Consider the following 23,650-nt stretch of genomic DNA (forward strand, 5'->3'; position numbering starts at 1 on the left):
TCCAGCCTGGGCAACAAGAGCGAAACTCCGTCTCAGCATGAATAAATAAATAAACAACTTGTGTGGGTCACAAATGAGTGCAATCAGAAGCGTTAAGCAACTATACTCAGTAGGTGTCTAATACATGTTTATTTCACTGAAATGGAGAGCAGGACCTACTTCCAGGGAACAGGTTGAGATCTGGAGTCCCTGTAGGGTCAGAGCTAGAGGTCCTAGAGGAGGAAGTCCTGGGAGGCCTGCCCGGGAGGAGGGGCTGTCAAAGCTGAGTCCAAAATGAAGAGGCATTTGCAGTTGTGGAGAAAGCTACCCCCGGTAGGGAGAACTCCAAGAGGAAAGGCTGAGAGATCCCAAGAAAAGCCAGGGACCTGCATCCCCACGTGTCCCTCTGCCTGTCTGCAGGGGCACTCAGAAGTACACAGAGCCCTCGCTGTCTCCTCGGTCATCGAACTTCTGGATCTGGGTCTTGAGATGCCTCAGTTTACCCTTCAGGTAGTGGCAGCGAGCCTGCTTGTCCAGGAAGCCAGGGTCCTAGGCAGGGCGAGAACCCGAAGTCCTTGCAGCAGTCTGCCCTGCGGCCCTCCAGCTGTTCAAGCCTCTGCCTTTCATTCTCAGAACCTCAGTGTTTCTCCTTGAAACTGGGCATAGGCAGCCAGGTGAGCCGGGTGAGGTGGCTCTTGCCTGTAATCCCAGCAGTCTGGGAGGCCAAGGTGGGCGGATCACTTGGCCTGGCCAACATGGTGAAACCCATCTCTACTAAAAATACAAAAATCAGCCAGGTGTAGTGGTGGGTGACTGTGATCCCAGCTGCTCAGGAGGCTGAGGCAGAAGAATCACTTGAACCTGGGAGGCAGAGGTTGCAGTGAGCTGAGATCACGCCACTGCACTCCAGCCTGGGCTACAGAGCGAGACTCTGTCTCAAAAAAAAAAACAAAGGAAAAGAAAAAGAAACTGGCTGGGCGCAGTGGTTCATGTCTGTAATCCCAGCACTTTGGGAGGCCAAGGCAGGCAGATCATGACGTCAGGAGATCGAGACCATCCTGGCCAACATGATGAAACGCAGTCTCTACTAAATACAAAAATTAGCCGGCGTGGTGGTACACACCTGTAGTCTCAGCTACTCGGGAGGCTGAGGCAGGAGAATCGCTTGAACCCAGGAGGTGAAGGTTGCAGTGAGCTGAGATTGTGACACTGCACTCCAGCCTGGGCTACAGAGCGAAACTCCTCTGTCTGCAAAAAAAAAAAAACCAAACTGGGCCTCATGGGAGTGTCAGGGGATGCAAGACTCACCATTTGCTTCTTCTCAAACTCCCTCCAAACTCGGGCTGCAACTTGGGCTTCCTTCTGCAAGAGGAGGAGGAGAGAGGGGGTTTAGGGAGAGTTGAACTCAAGGAGGGATAGGGAAACTGAGGCTCAGACAGACTAAATGCCCATCTAGTGGGGACTTAGCCATATGTCATGGCACCCAGCCAGCCTAGAGGAGAAAGAGTCCTGGAGATCTGGACCCAGTGGGTATCCCAGAGGCTTAAGTCGGGCCACTCATAAGGGCTGCGGGGCAGGGCTTTCTCCCCAGCGCTGACCTGGCTTTGGGGTGGGGGCAGGGAGCTCAGCCGGGCCTCCAGCTGCCTGAGCTTTGCCTGTGCGCACCCCACCTCCCGCTGGAGCTCCAAGTACTCTCCGTACTGGTCCTGGAACACTGCAGCATATCGGCTCCGTTCCCTCGCACTGCTCACCGGTGGGTACTTACTAGCAGGTTGAAGGGGGTCAGAGTGTGAGTGTAACGAACCCCACCCTCTCCCCAGTCAGTGTAATTGGCTTTTCTTTGTCCATGCTGAGTCCCTACTAAAAATGTCCCTTTTCTCTCCCTCTTTTTATTATTTTTTTGAGATGGAGTCTCAAAAATCCTAAAGTAGCTAGGATTACAGGCATGCACCACCACACCCAGCTACTGTTTTGCATTTTTAGTAGAGACGGGGTTTCACCATGTTGGACAGGCTGGTTTCAAACTCCTGGCTTCAGGTGATCTGCCCGCCTCGGGGTCCCAAAGAGTGCTGGCATTACAGGCGTGAGCCACTGAACCCAGCCTATTTATTTATTTTTATATTTTGAGATGGAATCTTGCTGTTGCCAAGGCTGGAGTGCAGTGGCATGATCTCGGCTCACTGCAACTTCCGTGTCACAAATTCAAGTGATTCTCCTGCCTCAGCCTCCTGAGTAGTTGGGATTACAGGCACCCACCACTGCACCCAGCTAATTTGTATATTTTTAGTACAGACAGGTTTTCATCATGTTGGCCAGGCTGGTTTTGAACTCCTGACCTTGTGATCCACCTGCCTCGGCCACCCAAAGTGCTGGGATTACAGGCGTGAGCCAGTGTGCCTGGCCTTATTTTTTAAAAATTTTAATTAATAGGCCGGGCGCGGTGGCTCACACCTGTAATCCCAGCACTTTGGGAGGCCGAGGCAAGCGGATCAGGAAGTCAACAGATTGAGACCATCCTGGCCAACATAGTGAAACCCCGTCTCTATTAAAAAAATACAAAAATTAGCTGGGCATGGTAGTGCGTGCCTGTAGTCCCAGCTACTCGGGAGGCTGAGGCAGGAGAATTGCTTTAACCTGGGAGGCGGAGGTTGCAGTGAGCCGAGATTGCGTCACTGCATTCCAGCCTGGCACCTGGTGACAGAGCGAAACTCTGTCTCAAAAAAAAATTTTTTTAATTAATTAACTAACATTAATTAATTTAGAGACTGGATCTTGCTGTGTTGCCCAGGCTGGAGTGCAACGGCTTATTCACAGGGGCAATCCCACTACTGATAAGCAAGAGATTCTTTTCTCTTTTTACTCTTTGCTAAACTTTTATTTTTTTTTTGAGACAGAGTTTTGCTCTTGTTGCCCAGTCTGAAGTGCAATAGCAAGATCTTGGCTCACCAAAACCTCCACCTCCTGGGTTCAAGCGATTCTCCTACCTCAGCCTGCTGAGTAGCTGGGATTACAGGCCTGTGCCACCATGTCCAGCTAGTTTTGTAATTTTAGTAGAGATGGGGTTTCTCCATGTTGGTCGGGCTGGTCTCAAACTCCCGACCTCAGGTGAGTAATTCACCCACCTCAGCCTCCCAAAGTGCTGGGATTACAGGCTTGAGCCACTGTGTCCAGCTACTCTTTGGTAAACTCTTATTCAACTGTCAAAGCCCCAACCTCAGTTTCCCCTCCTGATCCCAGGCATGAAGAATCACCTGGGGGACACTCACAGCTCATAGTCAGGCACTGGGTGGGGCCTAGGCGTATGCCCCTTAGGGATGGCTCCAATAGGCTTCTTGGCGCCCAGGAGGGCCTGGGAGAGCAGCTCATCCTCAAACACAATTGTCTTCGGCCTTGACTTGTGGGGTCCCGGCTGGGGCTGGCACGGAGGGTGGGGGGCGATGGTTTTGAGGCCTCGAGGCGTCAGTCCCTGCAGCTGCCATAGGAGTCGTGGTTTGGAGTTAAATCGGGGTGTCGGGAAACCGGAGTCCCTCAAACTGGGGGGAATAAATCTTTTGCCTAGAGGCCTGGCCTCAGGACCCCCTCCTAGTCAGGCTCACCGGGGGCCCTGGCCCAGGCGGGTGGGTCTGCAGCAGGTGCCCCCGGGAGCCGCGAGTCTTGGGGGCCTCCCGGGTGGGCATCGGTCTCTGGGAGACGCAGCTCAGGGGTTTCCGGGCTGATGGGCGGGTCCTGCGGGGGGGGTCGTGGCCCGCGCGCGGCGGGGGTGGTCTGCGGGCGGCCTGCGGGTGGACACGTGGAAAGGACACGCCTGGCGGCGGGCACCGAGAAAGGAGGCGTGGGGAGGCAGGTCCGGGAGCTGCCAACTCTCACCCCGTCTATGGTTTTTGCATAGACGCACGCGATTGGTCCGTAGCGACTTCCAGGCCCCGCCCCCGACTGCGTTACGCGGAAGAACGGTATGCAAAAGAGCCCTGACGTCGCCGAGCAACTCCAGTTAACCCCTGCGCTGCCGGAACCTCGCCCTCTGGGGCACGAAGAGCCCACGGACAACCGCGCTCGAGGAGCTCCTCGGGACCTCCGCCCCGCCTGCAAGGCCGCCCAGCTCGCTACCGCCCCGGGTCACCTGTCCCAGCGTCTGGGGCTCCAACCCTTGGTCCGATGTCGGAGAGGCACTGGCGTCCCAGTTGTGCATTAACTGCAGGCTGGCCCCGACTGGCAGGGTCGCTCCGTAGGGCGGCGGGGCGGGGTCTGACGAGAGGGGGCTGGGCCTGACGGCGTGAAGGCGGGGCTGGCCTGACTGGGCGTGGCCGCACACCTGCGAAAGAGGTTCGACTCCGACCTCGCCCCTTAAGTTTATTTGTCTGAAAAGACGGGATGGTTTTGCACATTTAAACTTTGTTTTTTCAGCAATTGTATATTTTAAAAAATTTTAACAGAGTCTCGCTTGCCCAGGCTGGAGTGCAGTGGCGTGATCTTTGCTCACTGCAGTCTCCATCTCCCAGGTTCAAGAGATTCTCCTGTCTCAGCCTCCCAAGTAGCTGGGACTACAGGGAACTACAGGTGCCCACCACCACACCCAACTATTTTTAATTTATTTTTTATTTTTTTATTTTTAGTAGAGACAGAGTTTCGCCTGTTGGCCAGGCTGGTCTCAAACTCCTGACCTCTAGTGATCCGCCTGCCTCAGCCTCCCAAAGTGTTGGGATTACAGGTGTGAGCCACTGCGCCTGGCCCCTTTCATTTATTTTAAGGGCGAGCAGGTGGTGTTAGACAGCAGTCTTTTTTTTTTTTTTTGTCTTTTTGTTTTTATCCTTTTTGTGGAGAATGGGGTCTGACTGTATTGCCCAGGCAGGTCTCGAACTCCTGGGCTCAAGCTTTCCTTCCGCCTCTGCCTCCCTAAAAGCTGGAATTACAGGCGTGAACTACAGCACCGGGCTAGACAGCAGTCTTTTACTTGCCGTGCATGGCTAACTCATAGACAGTGCACCCAAAATCGGCCTTTTTTTTTCGATACAGGGTCTAGCTGTGTTTCCCAGGCTGGAGGGCATGATCATTGCTCACTGTGGCCTCCACCTTCTTCCTGGCCTCAACTGATCCTTCCACCTCAGCCTCCCAAGTAGCTGGAAGCACAGGTGACACCACGCCCCCCCTAAGTTTTGTATTTTTTGTAGAGATGGATCTTGCTATGTTGCCCAGGCTGGTCTCGAACTCCTAAGTTCCAGTGATCCACCCACCTCAGCCTCCCACAGTGCTGGGATTAGTGGCATGATCCTGTAATCGTGCTCGGCAATTTTTTTTTTTTAGATGGAGTTTTGCTCTTGTTGCCCAGGCTGGAGTGCAGTGGCACGATCTTGGCTTATTGCAACCTCTGCCTCCTGGGTTCAAGCAATTCTCCTGCCTCAACCCCCAAGTAGCTGGGATTATAGACATGCACCACCACGTCTGGCTAATTTTGTAATTTTGGTAGAGACAGGGTTTCTCCATGTTGGTCAGGCTGGTCTTGAACTCCTGACCTCAGGTGATCCACCAGCCTCGGCCTCCCAAAGTGCTGGGATTACAAGCGTGAGCCACCGCGCCCAACTCTTGTTGACTTTTAGAAGTTCTTCAAATCTCAGCTGGATTAGGTGGCCTTACACTTGTAATCCCAGCACTTTGGGAAGCCGAGGCGGGTGGATCACTTGAGGTCAGGAGTTCGAGATCAGCCTGGCCAACATGATGAAAACCCATCTCTACTAAAAATACAAAAATTAGCCAGGTGCAGTGGCACGCACCTGTAATCCAAACTACTTGGGAGGCTGCGGCAGGAGGATCACTTGAACCCGGGAGATGGAGGTTGCAGTGAGTCATGATAGCACCACTTCGTCACTCCAGCCTGGGCGACAGAGCAAGACTCTAAAAAAAGTTCTTCAAATGTCAAGAAAATTAGTTTAACCAGGCAGTGTATCTTTTTTTATGGCTGCTATAAATGGGATGCTTTAAAACATTTTGCAGCTATATACATATATAGTACACAAGAAATGAATTTTTAAATATCTGTAAGTTTCTTGCTAGCTTATGGAATTCTCTTGTTGAAATATCTTTAGTCACATTGCTTGGGTCTATCATGTATACAGTCATATCACCTGCAAATAATTTTGCCTTCTCATTTCTTATTGTTCTTTTCCTTCTTATTTTTTAAAATATAATTTTTCTTTCTTCTTGTTTGTTTTAGAGATGGGGTCTCACTCTGCCCAGGCTGGAGTGCAGTGGCACCATCATAGCTCACTGCAGCCTTGAATTCCTGGGCTTAAGAGATCATTGTCTCAGCCTCCCGAATAATTGGAACTATAGGTGCGCACCACCACACCTGGATGATGATGATTATTTTTTGAGACAGAGTCTTGCTCTGTTGCCCAGGCTGGAGTGCAGTGGTATGATCGTGGCTCGCTGCAACCTCCACCTCCCAGGTCCAAGCGATTCTCCTGCCTCAGTCTTCCAAGTAGCTGGGATTACAGGCCTGTGCCACCATGCCTGGCTAATTTTTGTATTTTTCAGTAGAGATGGGGTTTCACCATATTGGCCAGGCTGATCTCAAACTTCTGACCTCAAGTGATCTGCCTGCCTCGGTCCCCCAAAGTGCTGGGATTACAGGTGGCAAGAGCCGCGCTGGGCCTGTTCCTCATTGTGATGGTAGAAATTTTGAGTATTTGCCAATTAAAGTCGACGCTGCCTTTGGCTTGAGATTTTTTTTTTTTTTTGAGAGACAGGGTTTCACTGTGTTAGCCAGGATGGTCTCGATATCCTGACCTCGTGATCCACCCATCTCGGCCTCCCAAAGTGCTGGAATTACAGGTGTGAGCCACTGCGCCCAGCCAGCTTGAGATTTTTAAGTGAGGAAAATAATCTATTTTCTTTCTTTTTCAATTAGGAGACTTTGAATAATGGAGGCAAAACAGTACAAAGTGTCATTTCAGCATGTGATTTTGTTTTCTTTGCTTTGCTTTTTTTTATTTGGAGACAGTTTCCTTCCTGTCGTCCAGGCTGGAGTGCAATGGCGTGATCTCAGCTCACCACAACCTCTGCCTCCCAGGTTCAAATGATTCCTCTGCCTCAGTATCCCAAGCAGCTGGGACTGCAAGTCTGCACCACCACGCCCACTAATTTTTGTATTTTTTGTAGAGACGGGATTTTATCATGTTGCCTAGACTGGTCTCAAACTCCCTAAGTTATCCTCCCACCTCAGCCTCCCACAGTGCTAGCATTACTAGTGTGAGCCACAGTGACCCAGGCAATGTGGCTTCCTGAGTCATAAGGAATCATCCCTGTGTCTCAGGCATAAACTTCATTTTTTTTGAGTAGGGGGATCTCACTCTGTCACCCAGGCTGGAGTGCAATGACATGATCACTGCTCACTGTAGCCTCCAATCCCTGGGCTCAAGGGGTCCTCCTGCCTCAGCTTCCCCAGTAGCTGGGATTACAGGTGGACGTCACCATGCCTGGCCAAGTCTCTTTCTTATGATCTACTTTTTCTTTTTTGAGACGGAGTCTTGCTCTGTCACCCAGGCTGGAGTGCAGCAGCACGATCTTGGTTCACTGCAACTTTTGCCTCCCGGGTTCAAGAGATTCTAGTGCCTAAGCCTCCTGAGTAGCTGGGATTATAGGCGTGTGCCACCACACCTGGCTAATTTTTGTATTTTTTGGCAGAGACGGGGTTTTGCCATATTGGCTAGGCTGGTCTCCAACTCCTGGCCTCAAGTGATCCACCTGCCTAGGGACTGCTAGGATTCCAGGCATGAGCCACCACACCTGGCCCTGACGTTCTTCCCCTGCTCATGGACTGTCTGTGGCTCTTCAGGGACCTCCGAAGACCCTCAAATCTCACTGCCCAAAAAGCACTGCTGGAGGAGGGGCAGGGGACAGACAGAAGACAGACAAGGTGGGTGGGGTCTTTATTTGAGTTTGGGCATGATTCGAATGAAGAGGATCATGCTAATGAAGATGAAGCAGACGATAATGAGCATGGCCCACAGCAGCCAGTTGACTGACTTCTGCGTGTGCTGCTCCAGCCGCTCTGACTCCGTCTTCAGCTTCTCCAGGTTCTGGTCTGCCATTTTCAGTGAGTGTGACAGGGTCTGTGGGTGAGGTGAAAAGGGGGTCAACAGGACTGGGGCCAAGTATGGCCAATCTCTACTTCCCTAGAGCAAGCCTGCCCTCTTGTCGCTTGCTGATGCTGTGCCCTCTGCTGCGAATGCCGTTTTTGCCTTGTACAAAACTCCTATTCATCCCTCAAAGCCCCAGCTACCATGCTCCTGTGCTGGGAAGCCTTCTCTGATGCCCCAGGGCAGAGGCTGGAGAACTCCCCCAGTCCCCAAACCTGGTTGTCCTTCTTGATGACACTCTGGGCAGCCAGCGTATTGGTCTTGAGGCTCCGGGCCAGTCCTAGCATCTCTTCTGCCAGCTTTTCCTGGAGGTTCTGATGTCGCTGCAGGACGAGGTCTAGCTCGGCGGCTGACTGCTTCTCACTCACTGGCTGGGACCCTGCCACGCCACTGATCCCATACACGTGGGGAAGGAGGGCATGAGAAACGGAGTGGGGGAGGGGAGAAGACCAAAACCTTTTTAAGGGACCCAAAGGTCATGGTTCCAGCCACAGCCCTGGGAGGGATTCAGTTTCCCCTCCACTGCTTTGACTTTTCTTTTTTTGAGACAGAGTTTTGCTCTTGTCACCCAGGCTGGAGTGCGATGGCATGATCTTGGCTCACCGTAACCTCCACCTCTCAGGTTCAAGTGATTTTCCTGCCTCAGCCTCCCAAGTAACTGGGATTACAGGTGCATACCACTACGACCAGCTAAATTTGTGTTTTTAGTACATACGGGGTTTGACCACGGCCAGACTGGTCTCGAGCTCCTGACTTCAGGTGATCCACCCACCTCGGCCTCCCAAAGTGCTGGGATTACAGGCGTGAGCCATCGCGCCGGGCCCCCCTTTTTTTTGAGGTGGAGTCTTGCTGTGTCGCCCAGGCTGGAGTATAGTGGCACGAACTCAGCTCACTGCAACCTCTGCCTCCCAGGTTCAGGAGATTCCCCTGCCTCAGCCTCCCGGAGTAGCTGGTACTACGGGCACGTGCCACCATACCTGGTTAATTTTCTGTATTTTTAGTAGAGACGGAGTTTCACTGTGTTAGCCAGGATGGTCTCTATCTCCTGACCTAATGATCTGCCCACCTTGGCCTCCCAAAGTGGTGGGATTACAGGCGTGAGCCATCGCGCCTAGCTTTTTGTTTTTTTTTGAGACAGAGTCTCGCTCTGTCACTAGGCTGGAGTGCAGAGGTGCACTCTCGGCTCACTGCAACTTCCAACTCCCAAGTTCAAGTGATTCTCCTGCCTCAGCCTCCTGAGTAGCTGGGATCACAGGCATGCACCACCATGCCTGGCTAATTTTTGTTATTTTTAGTGGAGATGGGGTTTTGCCATTTTGGCCAGGCTGGTCTTGAACTCCTGGCCTCAGGTGATCCGCCTGCCTCAGCTCCCAAAGTGCTGGGATTATAGGCGTGAGCCACTGAGGCCGGCCTGCTTTGACTGCTGGGAAGAGCACCCACAGAAGTGGCTGCTGGTTGGTTTAGATCCCTGTGGTGGTACCTCAGTGAGCCAGGGTTTGGCCCGTGCCAGCCCCTCCCCGCTGCACTGCCCAATTCCCTCTACTGCCCCAGGGCTGCAGTCACTCACGTTCTCTTCCTCACGTCCATCTCAGGCTCTGAAAACAAAACAGGCCAAGCAAAAAGGCGAGTGTTGGTTTCCCGTTTCCGGCATCCTGCCCATTGCCTGTGCTGGGTCTACTGCTTGGAATGCTGTTTCCTCATTTCATCTGCTGCCCGGTCCTATTCTGACTTCTGACCATGCCTGAATGCCCCTCTTCTACGAGGCTCTCCTTACTCCTGTCTCGGTTCCCTCAGACGCCAAGCTCCCTGCATCCAACCTAGCCTTGGCCCCATAGACTAGGAGTACCTAGCTTTAAAATATTTATTTATTTGCTTATTTTGGAGACACCAGTTTCTCTGTCACCCAGGCTGGAGTGCAGTGGCATGATCTCAACTCACTGCAACCTCCACCTCCCAGGCTCAAGCAATGCTCCTGCCTCAGCCTCCCAAGTAGGTGGGACTACAGGTGTGTGTCACCATGCCTCGCTAATTTTTTTGCTTTTTTTTTGTTTTTGTTTTTTTGAGACAGAGTCTTGCTGTGTCGCCCAGGCTGGAATACAGTAACACGATCTCGGCTCACTGCAACCTCTGCCTCCTGGGTTCAAGCAATTCTCCGGCCTCGGCCTCCCAAGTAGCTGAGACTACAGGTATCTGCCACCACGCCTGGCTAATTTTTTGTACTTTTAGTAGAGATGGGATTTCACCGTGTTAGCCAGACTGGTCTTGAGCTCCTGACTTCAGGTAATCCACCCACCTCAGCCTCCCAAAGTGCTGAGATTACAAGCATGAGCCACAGGACCTGGCCTCCACTTTTTTTTTTTTTTCAGACGGAGTCTTGCTCTGTCACCCAGGCTGGACTGCAGTGGTGTGATCTCAGCTCACTGCAAACTCCCCATCCCGGGTTCAAGCAATCCTCCTGCTTAGCCTCCAGAGTAGCTGGGACTACAGGCATACTCCACTATGCCCGGATAATTTTTTGTGTTTTTAGTAGAGATGGGGTTTCATCATGTTGGCCTGGCTGGTCTCGAACTCCTGACCTTGGGTGATGTGCCTGCCTCAGCATCCCTAAGTGCTGGGATTACAGGCATGAGCCACTGCAGGAGTGCCTAGCTTTGTTTCCTCTGTCCTGGCTCTTCCTCCAGGTGTAATTTGGTGATGCTCCCTTGGTGATATTCTCCCTGGCTGGGGAAGACCCTGTTGGAGTCAGGCTGGTCATGGAGGCCACAGGACAGCAAGGATACATGTCTTGTCCTGGCAGCTGGCCCTCAAGTCCTGTTGTGTCCATGGTGACTCACCTGCAGAGTCCTGTGGAAAGAAGTAAGTGGCATGAGGCCGGGCATGGTGGCTTACACCTCTAATCCCAGCACTTTGGGAGACCGAGGCAGGCAGATCACCAGAGGTCAGGAGTTCAAGACCAGCCTGGCCAACAAGATGAAACTCGTCTCCACTAAAAAGACAAAAAATTAGCCAGGTGTGGTGGTGGGTGCCTGTAGTCCCAGCGACTCGGGAGGCTGAGGCAGGAGAATCACCTGAACCTGGAAGGTGGAGGCTGCAGTGAGCTGAGATCACGTCACTGCACTCCAGCCTGAGCGACAAGAGGGAATCTCTGACTTAAAAAAACAAAAGAAGTAAGTGCCATGAAGTCACCCCTGAAGTCACCCTATTTGTCTTGTTCCTGAACCTGTCCCTTCTGATCTTAACCTCCTCACCTTCAGTTAGGGCCCTGGGGAAATCCCATGACCTCTGAGCCTCAGTTTCCTCAACTACAAACTGGTAACAACAACAGTTCATATTTTGAAAGGTTGAGCTGATCCACATAAAGTGCTCACAAAGGAACATATCATCCTCTTTAATAGCTGAAGAAACTTATCTGTCTTGTAAGTTGCAAGCTAGGAGCCAAACCCCTCTCTTGGGCCAACTCTGGGGCTTAACCAGACACATTACATTTTTGCCTTGTACCAAATTCCTATTCATCTTGCAAAGCCCTAGCCACAGTGCCCTTCTGTCAGGCAGCCTTGTGTGATGGCCCAGGGAAGAGATTGCAGGACCCCCTTGGGTCCCGGTATCTAACGGTATTGTGGGTCTGGCTGCCTGCAAGCCAAGGGTTTCCCAGGGATAGGGAAGGAGTCCTACCGTGCCTAGTAGCTCACTCCGCATCTCGCTGGTGTATCGCGCCCGTGATTGCAGATGTACCGTCTTTGTGGCGGGCACTCGCTCTCTGGCTGTGGTTGGCACACGGCCAGGGGCCAGGAACTGGTTGGCCAGTGCTTTCTCTGAGGAGGTGGTCTGCAGAAATGTGGGAAGAGATGTCACTGGAGGGGCAGGTCCTGGGACCAAAGTGAGCAGTGATATGGTCTGAGCGCGCAGGGACATCCCTGCTCACCAGCTTCTCGGCCTGCAGCATCCCCTTCAGAAAATCGACCTTCCAGGAATATTCATTGATCACTTCAGAGGCCGGTTTGCTAGAAGCCAGGAAGAAGAAAAACACCTGTGCACAGTCCCCAGCTCAGGGAAGGGTCCCAGCTGGGACTGCGGTCCTGGGATGTCCCAACAGAACAGCCACGTGCTGATATGAAAGCCCTGAGGCTGCCTGCACTCACCTCGCGTGGACCTTCAGAGCCTGCAGCATGTCCTCCAGGGCTCCCACGTACTGGGGAGGAAAAGTGGATTCTCACCCGGGGGTCCTTCCCATGTCCTGCTCATTGGAGTGAGAGGGGAGGGGCCAGAACCGAGGCGGGGCCGACAAATGGGGAGGGGTCAAGCGTAAAGGAGTCAGGGCCAGTGGGGGGGACGGGCGGAGTCCCAGGGACGGGGGCGGAAGCTACAGGTAGACGTGGCAGGACTGACCGGAAAGGGCGCGGCCAGAGATCCACTTGGGGCTGGGGAGTTGGGCCGGATGGCTTCCGACACTAAGAACCACCCCTGTGTGTGTCGGCTTCTACGCGGCGGTGCGAGATCCCCTAACCTTCTCTAGGCGCCACTCGTCGGGGTCTCGTTTCTCCGCTGCCATCGCCTCGCAGCGGGATAGCAACCGCACCAGGTTCAGCTCCAGCCTTGACGCCGCCATTATCGCCAGGCCGTGTCCCGCCCCTTCCGGGGGCGTCATGTTAAGGGAGGGCGGAAATGCCTCTACGTGATCTTCTGGGCGGAAGTGTTTCGCCCGCTCCCGTTCGCTGGCCCATGTTTGTTTGGGGCGGAAGTAGTGTCTTGTTTTGAGTCGGGGCGCTGGGCCAGGAGGGGTAGCTCAGGACTGTAATCCCAGCATTTTGGGAGGTGGACGTGAGAAAGGATCGCTTGAGGTCGAGAGTCCGAGGCCAGTCCGGGCAACGTAGCGCTACCCTACCTCTATTTTAAAAAAATAGGAGAGGCGCTACCATTCTTTCTTACTCATGCTTTTCCTCGAGAGCGTGTTAACCCTTCGAGAATGATCGGAGAAAAAAAAAAAAAAAGAATGATCGGAGGACCGGAGTCTTCGGGTGTCAGACCCGCGTGCAATGTGCCCTCTTGTTCTGATATGTCTGCTCAAAGTACCTTCCCCTACTCCTGCCTAGATTCTTCTCTGACGGCGGTGTTTCGCCTCCACGCGCCATTCCCAATTTCTTTTTTTTTTTTTTAATTATTTTTTAATTTTTTTTTTTGAGACACAGTCTCGCTTTGTTGCCAGGCTGGAGTGCAGTGGCGGGATCTCGGCCCACTGCATCCTCCGCTTCCCAGGTTCAAGCGATTCTCCTCCCTCAGCCTCTCGAGTAGCTGGGATTACAGGTGCCTGCCACCACGCCCAGCTAATTTTTGCAATTTTAGTAGAGACGGGGTTTCACTATGTTGGCCAGGATGGTCTCAATCTCTTGACCTCGTGATCCACCTGCGTTGGCCTCCCAAAGTGCTGGGATTACAGGCGCCAGGTACCGCTCCCGGCCCGATTTCTCTTGTAGGAGGGGCTCTAGCTTGGGATTTAGGAATCCAAGGCTTCCCCCACCTCAGAGGGGCTCGTCTGTATTGTTAAGAGTTTCCAGGTCGCAGCTCCACCTCTGACTCCATCCCTGGCCCTGGGCGTGTTTAACTTTTTTGGATCCATTTCTTCTCCCGGGGAAATGGACAGTGTGTCAGTACCTGCCTCAAGGGGGACATGAGCCAGCTTTGCCTGAGAGTGACCAAGGTGGGGCTGGGTCCCTCCTAACGCCCAAACCTCCATGGGGAGAACTCCTTCCTAGCCCACCTCAGTACTGGGAAGCTGAGTACCCCTGCGCCTGCACTGCCACTCTTCTGGACTGACAGGGTAAGGATGGAGGCTTCACAGGGACCAGGGCCTGGCATGCAGCCCTCATCTTTTCCCACACCTTAGGTCATCTGTACCTTGTCACACCAGTGGGCCTGATGTCCTTGGAAAATACCATAGATGGCTGGGCAAGGTCGCTCACACCTGTAATCCCAGAATTTAGGGAGGCTGATGCAGGTGGATTATCTGAGGTCAGGAGTTTGAGATCAGCTTGGCCAACATAGTGAAACCGTCTCTACTAAAAATACAGAAATTAGCTGGGTGTGATGATGCAAGCCTGTAATCCCAGCTACTTGGAAGGCTGAGGCAGGAGAATCACTTGCACCTGGGAGGCGGATGTTGCAGTGAGCTGAGATCACGCCACTGCACTCCAGCTGAGGCAACAGTGAGACTGTCTCAAAAAAAAAGAAAAGAAAAATACCATGGAGGGTCGGGCACGGTGGCTCACGCCTGTATTCCCAGCACTTTGGGAAGCTGAGGTAGGTGGATCACTTGAGGTCAGGAGTTTGAGACCAGCCTGGCCAACATGGTAAACTCCGTCTCTACCTAAACATACAAAAATTAACTGGGTATGGTGCATGCCTGTAACCCCAGCTTTGTTTGGAGGCAGAGGTGGGAGAATTGCTTGAACCCAGGAGGTGGAGGCTGCAGTGAGCCGAGATTGTGCCGCTGCACTCCAGCCTGGGTGACAGAGCGAGACCGTGTTTCAAAAAAAACCCCACGGCAACCAACTATGGAGACCAAACCCAGAGTCCACAAAAGGGGCCTGTAGAGGCTGACAGGGCAGAGTCTAAATCCTAGCCATGCCCCTCCCAGCTGTGTGGCCTCGGACAAGCCCCGCAGCCTCCAGCATGTGCGGTCTGGACTTGCGTTCTTCATGTTTCCCCCAACCAACACCAGCCAGCCACTTCCCACGACTCCCATCCGATGGCAGTCTGGGAGCCCATCTGTCCCTGTTCTGCTGGGCCCATCAGGCACTGGACCCTCCGCCAGATGGGTGGCTGCTGTAGCAGACATTTAGATCTCAGCTGGGCACTGAAACAGGGAAGCCAGAGACGGCTTCCAGGATAGCAGGTGCTCCTCACCTGCCGGGAGCTCCCTGTTTGCTGGAGCGTCAAGGCAGATGTGGGGAGTGTTCCACCCTATCCTGTACCCCTCTTGGCTGAGGCCGCAGGCCGGACCCCTACCCGCCAGCCCTGCTCTTCCAACCTCGATCCCATGTGAGCAGGTGTCCCACGCACACACTTCTCAGGCACTTTTTATTTCTCGCGCTGTGCAGGGGGTTCCTTGTTCCAGATTCGTGGCCATGTGTCTAGGTGTCTGGGGGAGTGGGCCGGGCCTGAGAGAAGAGGGCCCTGCCCCAGAGATCCCAGGCTGTCCCTGTTGACCTGTAAGGAGGTCTGACTTCAGGCTTTGCCCTTCTGGCCCGTGAGCAGTCCTGAGTCACAGGCTCCTGTTCTGTCACTCAGTGCGGGTGGTGCCAAGAGCAGCCTCCTGCAGCCAGCCCCTGGCATCTGGAAGAGTGGCAACCACATTCAAGTCTCCCTGGCACGTGAGGTCCATGGTGCCCCTGTCTCATGTCCTGGCTCCAGCCAATAGCCTAGACCCCCATGGAAGGTTCCAGCATGTCCTCAAATGCACATCGGCCAGATGGCTGTCCCCTGGAGACACGTGTCACACAGGCGCAGATCAGGTAGCCCAAGTGTCCAAAACTCTCACGGAGGGTCCCAGCCTGCTGAACACCCCAAGCCAACCACAGTGGGAGTCTGAGCGTCAGACGGGCAGTGGCCCGGTGGCCTCCGCTCTGACAGCTCACCTCCAGGTTACAAGGGAGATGGGCAGCGTTAATAGAAAACTTTGTACATACACATATAAAAAACCATTTGGTCTTCCATTAAGGCTGTTACAGTTTAAAGTTACGTATACCACATACAAAGAAACAGTTAAACATACTCAAGGGGAGTGGGCAGCTGTGAGGCCACCTTCGGAGACGGGGTGCTCCCCGAGGGCACGTCGGCGATTTGGGGGCCGGGCGCGAGGGGGGCCTGGCTCCAGCCGGACTCTCCTTGCCTTGACTCTGCACTTGGGGCCGATGCCCACCTCACGTTGCTCTTGAGCTTTTGATTCTGGATCCTTCTCTGAGAGCCAAACACTAGCTCTGCAGCTCTGGCGCTCAGCTCCGGCCCAGGGGCCCACCTCGGTCATGCAGACTGTCAGCTGTGGTCCTCAGCCATTGGCTTGGCCCGAGGGGGGCAGGCAGTACATTGGGGGGTCCGAGTACCTCCGCTTGGCCCCAGCTGGCTGGCCGTCCTCGTCCAGCGGCTCCAGGGCGCCCTGTGCTGGCAGGTCTGCCCCAGGTGTGATGTACACAGAGTGTACCTGGTCCGGGCGGCGGGCAGGTGGCTCCCGGCGCCGCACTGGGGCAGCCGCCTCCCGGGCACCCGGTGCCCAGATGGGCAGGTGGGAGGGCAGGCCCGGTGGGAGCTTGATGTTGGCCGTGGGCATGATGGGGGTCCGCCGGGGGGTCTTCACTCTGACCGTTACGAAGGACGACGGCCTTCGACGTGGAGGGGCAGCCACGGTGGGGAGGGGGCTCGGGGCGGGCGCGCCGGGGCAAGGGAGAGCAGGCGCAGGGGGCCCTTTTGAGAGACAGATGGCAGGGTTACTGCAGCTTTGGGGCCGGCAGCCAGAGGACCCTTGCCCTGGGGCCTGCTGGGATGGACGGGAAGGAGAAAAGCAGACGCTACCTTAATACTGACCTTCCGAGGCCCCCCGCCCGGCCCGCTCCTCCAGCAGGCTCTCGGTGCTGGCCGACGTCTCTGAGTCCAGGTTCTCCTCGTCCGAGCCCCTTGGGTCCAGCTCCGGCAACCGGTAGGTGATGTCCTCCCTGGGGGGAAAAGGGTCGTGATGTCCAAGGCCACCCCACCAAAAGTGCCAGGCCAGTGTGGAACAGAGCAGGCTGTCCTGCTCTTAAACTGACTCCCTGTCCCCAGCCTCCCACACCCCAAGCACATCTGGCTTGAAACACTCCTGGATCCCTGAAACTCATCAGGCAAGGGTGTCAGGCCTGTGGCCCCCAACACTGAGCCACCAACACGTTCCTGCCTCGGGGACTCTGTAAATGTGGTTTCTTCGGACTGGAGCACCGCTCCCTGTTCCTGGTTCCTAAGACTAAGGCAGCAAAGCAACCTGGTCACACCTGTTCTCCAGGCATTAATTTTTTTTTTTTTTTTTGAGACGGAGTTTCACCCTTGTTGCCTAGGCTGGAGTGCAATGGCGTGATCTCAGCTCACTGCAACCTCTGCCTCCTGGATTCAAGCAATTCTCCTCCCTCAGCTTCCTGAGTAGCTTGGATTACAGGCATGTGCCACCATGCCTGGCTAATTTTGTATTTTTAGTAGAGATGAGGTTTCTCCATGTTGGTCAGGCTGGTCTCAAACTCCCGACCTCAGGTGATCCGCCCACCTTGGCCTCCCAAAGTGCTGGGATTACAGGTGTGAGCCATGACGCCTGGCCAACTTTCTTTTTTTTTTTTAAGTGATGGGGGACTTGTTGCCCAGGCTGGCTGGCTTCATTCATTGATTCATTTGAGATGGAGTCTCACTCTTTTGCCCAGGCTGGAGTGCAGTGCCGTGATCTCAGCTCACTGCAACCTCTGCCTCCTCCGCCTCCTGGGTTCAAGTGATCTGTCCCTGCCTGCATGGCCAGGTGGCCCCAGTCAGGCTGCTTGTGGCCAACGGTGTGGTAGGAGTGGGTGGGGGAACTGGGGAGGCCCCTCCCTGCTACCCAGCTTCCCGAGTAGCTGGGATTACAGGCATGCGCCACTACACCCGGCTACTTTTGTATTTTTTTGTAGAGGCGGGGTTTCTCCATGTTGGTCAGGCTAGTCTCAAACCTCATGATCTGCCCGCCTTGGCCTCCCAAAGTGCTGGCATGAGCCACCGAGCCCGGCCCCAGCATTAATTTTTAATGGTGCCCCTTTCACACTGACGCCTCGATTGGGTGGTAAATGAGTCACCCTAGCTAAGATCGACTTTAAGAAAAAGTTGCAACATTGCATGTCACTCCTCTCCCCTGTGGGGCACTGTGGTCAAGCATAGTGTTTAAGCACAGCCTGCATCGTGTATTCCTGGTGGAGTTCAAGGACACTGCTGTCCCGTGCAGTACTGTTTGCTCTGGTCCCCGGTTGTGGAGGTTCATCCCTATTATCCCAGCATTTTGGGAGCCCAAGGCAGGAGGACTGCTTGAGCCCAGGAGTTTAAATCCAGCTTGGGCCGGGCGCTGTGGCTCACGCCTGTAACCCCAGCTCTTAGGGAGGCAGAGGCGGGAGGATAGCCTGAGCCCAGGAGTTCGAGACCTGCCTGGGCAATATAGCGAGACCCCGTTCTCCACAAAAAGGAAAAAAACAAAAAGACACACACATAAAAATAATAAATCCAGCTTGGGCAACATAGGCGGACCCCGTCTCTACAAAAAATAAAATTAAAAAAATTAGCTAAGCCTGGTGGTGTGCGCCTGTGGTTCCGGCTACTGGGGAGGCTGAGGTGGGAGGACCCCTTAAGCCTAGGGGATTGTGGCTGCAGTGAACCATGATCCCACCACTGCAATCCAGCCTGGGTGACAGAGCAAGACCCTGTGTCAAAAATAAAGGCCAAGCACGGTGGCTCACGCCTGTAACCCCAGCAATTTGGGAGGCCAAGGCAGGTCAATCACTTGAGGTCAGGAGTTGAAGATCAGCCTGGCCAACGTGGTGCAACCCTGTCTCTGCTAAAAACACAAAATTAGCAGGGTGTGGTGGCGGGTGCCTGTAATTCCAGCTACTTGAAGGCTCGGGCAGAGAATTGCTTGAACCCAGGAGGCAGAGAATACAGTGAGCCGATATAGCGCCACTGCACTCCAGCCTGGGTGATAGAGCGAGACTCCATCTTAAAAAAAAAAAGTATGTTTGCCCAGTGTTAGGGATGACAGGACCACACCTAGCGAGGCCAAGTGGACCACCAGGGACGGGACCTGCCCTCCAGCTTGCCCTAAACATGGAGGATTGAGGGAGGGGGACGGGGCCACTTGCTTCTCCTCCTTGATGGACTGGATGCGTTCGATGAGAATCTCCTTCTCCCGGTCCTCATCACCGCCAGCCGCCTCCTCCTCCAGCAGCACCTCCAGCTCCTCCCCCTGGTTGTCCCGGGCCTTGGGACTCTTGTTCTGAAACAAAGAAGCAGGGGGTCCAACTGACACTTCCGGGTCGGCAAAGTTAGTGCTGGAGGTGAGAGCAGATTGCAGGAGGTTAGTTCTGATGTGGATGTGTTGGGCTTTTAGTGAGACTTCTCTAGGAATCCCACGGGAGAGTGGTGGTCATGTGGCTGATTAGTCATCCTTAGCACAGAAGGTCAGCAGGCAAGGGACCTCCCTAGCATGCAGTTCTGGAAGGTTAGGACAGGCTCTGTCTATCGTACGAGGAGTCTGGGGCCCCAGGGAACCCCAGCATGCACTGCACCGGGAGACATGCACCGTGGGCCCACCGAACGCGTACATACCAGGACTCCCTCATAGGGAGACGAAAACCCCAGTTTGAGAGGCCATGGCTGGGAGAGAGATGAACACAGGGTGACCACACGGGCCGAGACAGACATAGGCATGAGCTGGGGACACATCCAATGACCCGCACCAAGATGGTGGGGGGGGGGTCCCTGGTTCCCACGGGAGCCCAGAACCTGCTCCCCACTAATGTACCCCTGCACTGTGGGCCTGATTCTTCTGCTATGAGGACATTTCCCTGTGGGGAGGGCCCAGGTCAGAAGGGACAAGGCTGGATTAAGGACCTGAACCACCAGCAAGTGGCCAACCGGCCCCCCTACCTGCCCCATCTAGAGGGACATGATTGGAGTGAGGCTGAGCGAAGACCATCATGGTCTTTGTTCAAGGCAGGAGATCTGCCTCTGCCTGCTTGGCCAGGTGGCCCCGGCCAGGCTGCTTGTGGCAAACCGTGTGGCAGGAGTAGGTGGGAAACTGGGAAAGGAGGCCCCAGACCACACCCACGGCCCAGTCCCACCCTCGTCATGGGAGGTCCTGCCCACCCAAGTCCCCTCCCACCAAGAACCCACCCACCAGCCTTCCCAGCAACAAAGCCCAGCACCAGAGACCCCGCTCACCAAACGAGACCCTGCCCCCTCGATCACCGATACTCACAGCATTTTGTCGAAGAAGCGACAGCCTGCGGAAGGCGATGCTCTCTGCAGCCTCCAGTTGGTTGATCTCTTCCATCTTCACTTTGTATTTCCTCATCTGCTCCTTGATCAGCATTTCCACGCACCTGCAGAGAAGGCCCATGGGAAGAAGTGACTCAGTTACCGCTCTGAGGACGTTTGACATCCAGGGAGGTGCTAGCTGGTACCTGGGGGGCAGTGGCTGAAGCCCAGAGACCAAGCAGTGCCTGGGACACGGCTGCGCCGGCTCCCATGCTGTGTGACCTTCGGCAGCTCACTCCACCTCTCTAAGCCTGAGTCTCCTGTCTCTGCACGCCTCCTTGTCTGAAGGAGGGTCAGAGTAAACTGAACCCCTTGGTCACTAGCAGGGTGAGGATTATCCTGCCTCCTAGAGAGAAGTCCAGCCTGTTCATCATTACAATGGCCTAAAAAAAAAAAAAAAAAAGAAGTCCAGGCTGCTGGGCAGTTTGTTGCAGGGGCAGCAGGCAGACGGCCCCAGGAGCTCCAGAACATGTGCTCTGACCCACAGTATGCCCACTTGGCAGTCAAGGCCAGTCTTGTGTTGTCAGTACCAGAGGGACTCAGCTTGGAGTGGTCACTATCAGAAGGAACTCAGCCTGGAGTGGTCAGTACCAAAGGGACACAGCCCAGAGTGGTCAGTACCAGCGGGACTCAGCCTGGAGTGGTTGGTCAGTACCAGAGGGACTCAGCTTGGGTGAGCTGGGCCCATGGTGCTACCTGAAGGGGCTGCTTCTTTTCTTCATCCTCCCGTTACAGGATGCTCTGTAGCAGGGAGAAGAATCCACTAACATTCGCCTATCATCCAGCCTTTGTTAAAAGTTCTGTTTTAGTACAATGGGGTGTGCTCATTAGAGCACATTCAGAAAGAATACAAAGCTGACACACGGCACAGACACAGCTGCTGGGGCCACTGCCATCTGGATAGTTGCCTTTTTTTTTTTTTTTTTTTGGGATGGAGTCTCGCTCTGTCATCCAGGCTGGGGTACAGTGGCCCAATCTCAGCTCAATGCAACCTCCGCCCCCTGGGTTCAAGCAATTCTCCTGCCTCAGCCTCCTGAGTAGCTGGGATTACAGATGCCTGTCACCACATTGGCTAATACATATACACATGTATATATACTTACTTTAATTTTTTTTTTTTAGCTGGAGTCTCACTCTGTCACCGAGGCTGGAGTGCAGTGGCACAATCTCAGCTTACTGCAGCCTCTGCCTCCCAGGGAGCTGACATTACAGGCACATGCCACCATGCCCAGCTAATTTTTTTTTTTTAGATGGAGTTTCGTTCTTGTTGCCCAAGCTGGAGTGGCATGGCACGATCTCGGCTCATTGTGACCTCTGCCTCCTGGGTTCAAGCGATTCTCCTGCCTCAGCCTCCCAAGTAGCTGGGATTACAGGCATGTGCCACCAGGCCTGGCTAATTTTTTGTATTTTTAGTAGAGACGGAGTTACTCCATGTTGGTCAGGCTGCTATTGGAACTCCTGACCTCAGGTGATCTGCCCACCTCGGCCTCCCAATGTGTTGGGATTATAGGCATGAGCCACTGCACTCGGCCTAATTTTTGTATTTTTAATAGAGACAGGGTTTCACCATGTTGCCCAGGCTCGAACTCTTAACCTCAAGTGATCCACCAACCTCAGCCTCCCAAATTGCTGGGAGCTGAGCCACCGTGCCCGGGCTAATTTTTAAATATTTTGTAGAGACAGGATCTCACTATGTTGCCCAGGCTGGTCTCAAACTCCTGGCCTCAAGCAATCCTCTTGCCTTAGCCTCCCAAAATAGCTTGGACTACAGGTATAATCCACTGCAGTTGGCTCTGGACCTTTCTGACACATTTATTTACACAGAGCTAGATGGAGCTGTCGTGGGGTCCCCGGTGGGGCTGCCCTGAGCGTGCCTCTGGGGCGGGGAGGGGGCACTCACGTGGTGATCTTGAGGACATCCTTCATGCTGGTCAGCGGGTCAGAGTTGTCGGGGCAGCGCAGGAGGCAGGGTGCGAAGATGATGGCCAGCGCCCCAGGTGACATGCGGTTGACTTCCTCGAGCAGGGCCACCCTGCACAGCCACTGGCAGTTAGGGGATGGCTATGGCTGAGGGAGGGTGGTCCCACGGAGCCCTAAGACTGAACTTCTGAGCCCTGGGGTGGCTACTGGGACAGTAGTGCCAGAGCCCAGCACTGGGAAATGCTTCTGAAGCACAGAGAGGTGACTCAAGGGACCTGGGCAGGCCAGCAGCCCGGTTGGCATGGCCCTCTCCCAGAACCCCCAGCACTGGTTTGAAACCACCACAGAACGCCAGCCCGGGTCCTACTGGGACATGCTGCCTTGGGGGTTCCCAATGCAGACCCCAACCCCACAGAGGGCAGGTGGGGAGGTACTTGCTTGACAAGGTGGAAGATGAGTCTCTCCAGGGAGTTGTGATTGGCTTCTGGAAGGTGTTCCAGGACAGCGTAGATGGCAGCCAGCTGCTCCTGCTTCTCTGGCAGCTCTGCAGGGGATGGGGTTTGAGGACGTCAGCTCCCAAGGGTCTCCAAGGTGCCTGTGGTCCCCACCCACACGACCTGAGATGCATGGGTGCCACCCACTGTGTGGTGTCCAGGCAAGAATGGATGGCTACAGTAGTGTCCTGGCCCCATCCCACCCTGGGGACCTGCATTGGCCGGGCCGACTGCTTCGGGCCTCCGTTTCTCAGCTTGTGAACCGGGTGGTCCCGCCTCCCTGGCTGGCCACAGCGAGTGCTGTACCCTGACTGTGGCCGCCTGCTTCCGCCCACACCACCGTGGGGCTCACCGACGGCTCGGAGGAAGTCGCCGTACTGTGCGAAGGTCATGAGGGGCTCCGGCAGCTCCCGCAGCCACTGTTTCAGCACCCCCGTGATGGCGTGGATGGGGAAGTTCTCCAGCTTGACTGCTGCAGGGTCTGGGAGGTGGGCAGGGTGGGACTGGTGAGTGGCATCGGGCGGGACGGCTGAACCAGGGGCCTGGCACCGCGCCCACCTGCCCACAGCGCCCACCTGTTTGCAGCGCCTGCCGGAGCTCCCGAGTGCGGTTGGCGGCGCCTGACTTGCGGTAGAGGCCCTCGGTGTACAGGCCATGCATCTCCACGTGTTCCAGGAGCTTCTCCAGCACGATGGGCACCGAGGCCTTGTCGCTGGTCAGGCTGTCCACGCACACGCCGAAGTGGCCCGGCTCAGCGCCCGACTCGCCCTGCGGTGCCGGGGGTTAGGTCTGGGGCTGGTTGTCTTCCTCTCCGGCCGTCTCTGGGGGGTCCCTCCCTCCTGGTCCCACACCAGGCCCTCGGGGCTTCCTCTGTGTGTTCTGTCCCTCCCTGTCCCCTTCTGCATGGCTGTCAGGGATATGGGGCTGCAGAGGTCAGCTGAGGCCAGTGTGACAGCCACTGGGTAGGGGCTTCCTTCGTAGGCTACCCACGGCGTGGGTGATCCTTCGTGGGGAGAGAGCTATTCCTGGCCTCCAAAACCGCCTCACAGGCTGGGCGTGGTG

The 23,650-nt window shown here is 54.8% G+C and overlaps 3 protein-coding genes across 3 annotated transcripts in view; all 3 read right to left on the reverse strand.

Annotated features, from left to right (window-relative positions):
• Window positions 1-106: 106 nt before the first annotated feature.
• OCEL1 (occludin/ELL domain containing 1) lies at window positions 107-4,168 on the reverse strand. Its single transcript, XM_012443527.2, has 6 exons — window positions 4,100-4,168; window positions 3,576-3,755; window positions 3,246-3,451; window positions 1,578-1,743; window positions 1,288-1,341; window positions 107-528 (listed from the first exon to the last, which is right to left on the reverse strand). The coding sequence occupies exons 1-6, from the start codon at window positions 4,166-4,168 to the stop codon at window positions 406-408; spliced, it is 798 nt and encodes a 265-aa protein (XP_012298950.2). The 3' UTR covers window positions 107-405.
• A 3,719-nt stretch (window positions 4,169-7,887) lies between these two features.
• USE1 (unconventional SNARE in the ER 1) lies at window positions 7,888-12,733 on the reverse strand. The gene is made up of 8 exons (XM_021669171.2): window positions 12,619-12,733; window positions 12,254-12,303; window positions 12,037-12,115; window positions 11,787-11,939; window positions 10,949-10,958; window positions 9,682-9,709; window positions 8,330-8,504; window positions 7,888-8,087 (listed from the first exon to the last, which is right to left on the reverse strand). The coding sequence occupies exons 1-8, from the start codon at window positions 12,718-12,720 to the stop codon at window positions 7,905-7,907; spliced, it is 780 nt and encodes a 259-aa protein (XP_021524846.2). The 5' UTR covers window positions 12,721-12,733; the 3' UTR covers window positions 7,888-7,904.
• Window positions 12,734-15,171: 2,438 nt separating this feature from the next.
• MYO9B (myosin IXB) overlaps window positions 15,172-23,650 on the reverse strand; it is a 101,851-nt gene continuing 93,372 nt past the window's right edge. The window contains 10 exon segments of the mRNA XM_064381664.1: window positions 15,172-16,163; window positions 16,165-16,568; window positions 16,689-16,816; window positions 18,998-19,131; window positions 19,464-19,511; window positions 20,116-20,239; window positions 22,075-22,206; window positions 22,533-22,638; window positions 22,941-23,069; window positions 23,164-23,356. Coding sequence (XP_064237734.1) covers window positions 16,143-16,163; window positions 16,165-16,568; window positions 16,689-16,816; window positions 18,998-19,131; window positions 19,464-19,511; window positions 20,116-20,239; window positions 22,075-22,206; window positions 22,533-22,638; window positions 22,941-23,069; window positions 23,164-23,356 — 1,419 coding nt within the window. The 3' untranslated portion in view covers window positions 15,172-16,142.

Source organism: Aotus nancymaae, unplaced genomic scaffold (assembly GCF_030222135.1).
Source record: "Aotus nancymaae isolate 86718 unplaced genomic scaffold, 86718_ANA_hifiasm-v0.15.2.pri h1tg000028l, whole genome shotgun sequence".
NCBI classification, from domain to species: domain Eukaryota; kingdom Metazoa; phylum Chordata; class Mammalia; order Primates; family Aotidae; genus Aotus; species Aotus nancymaae.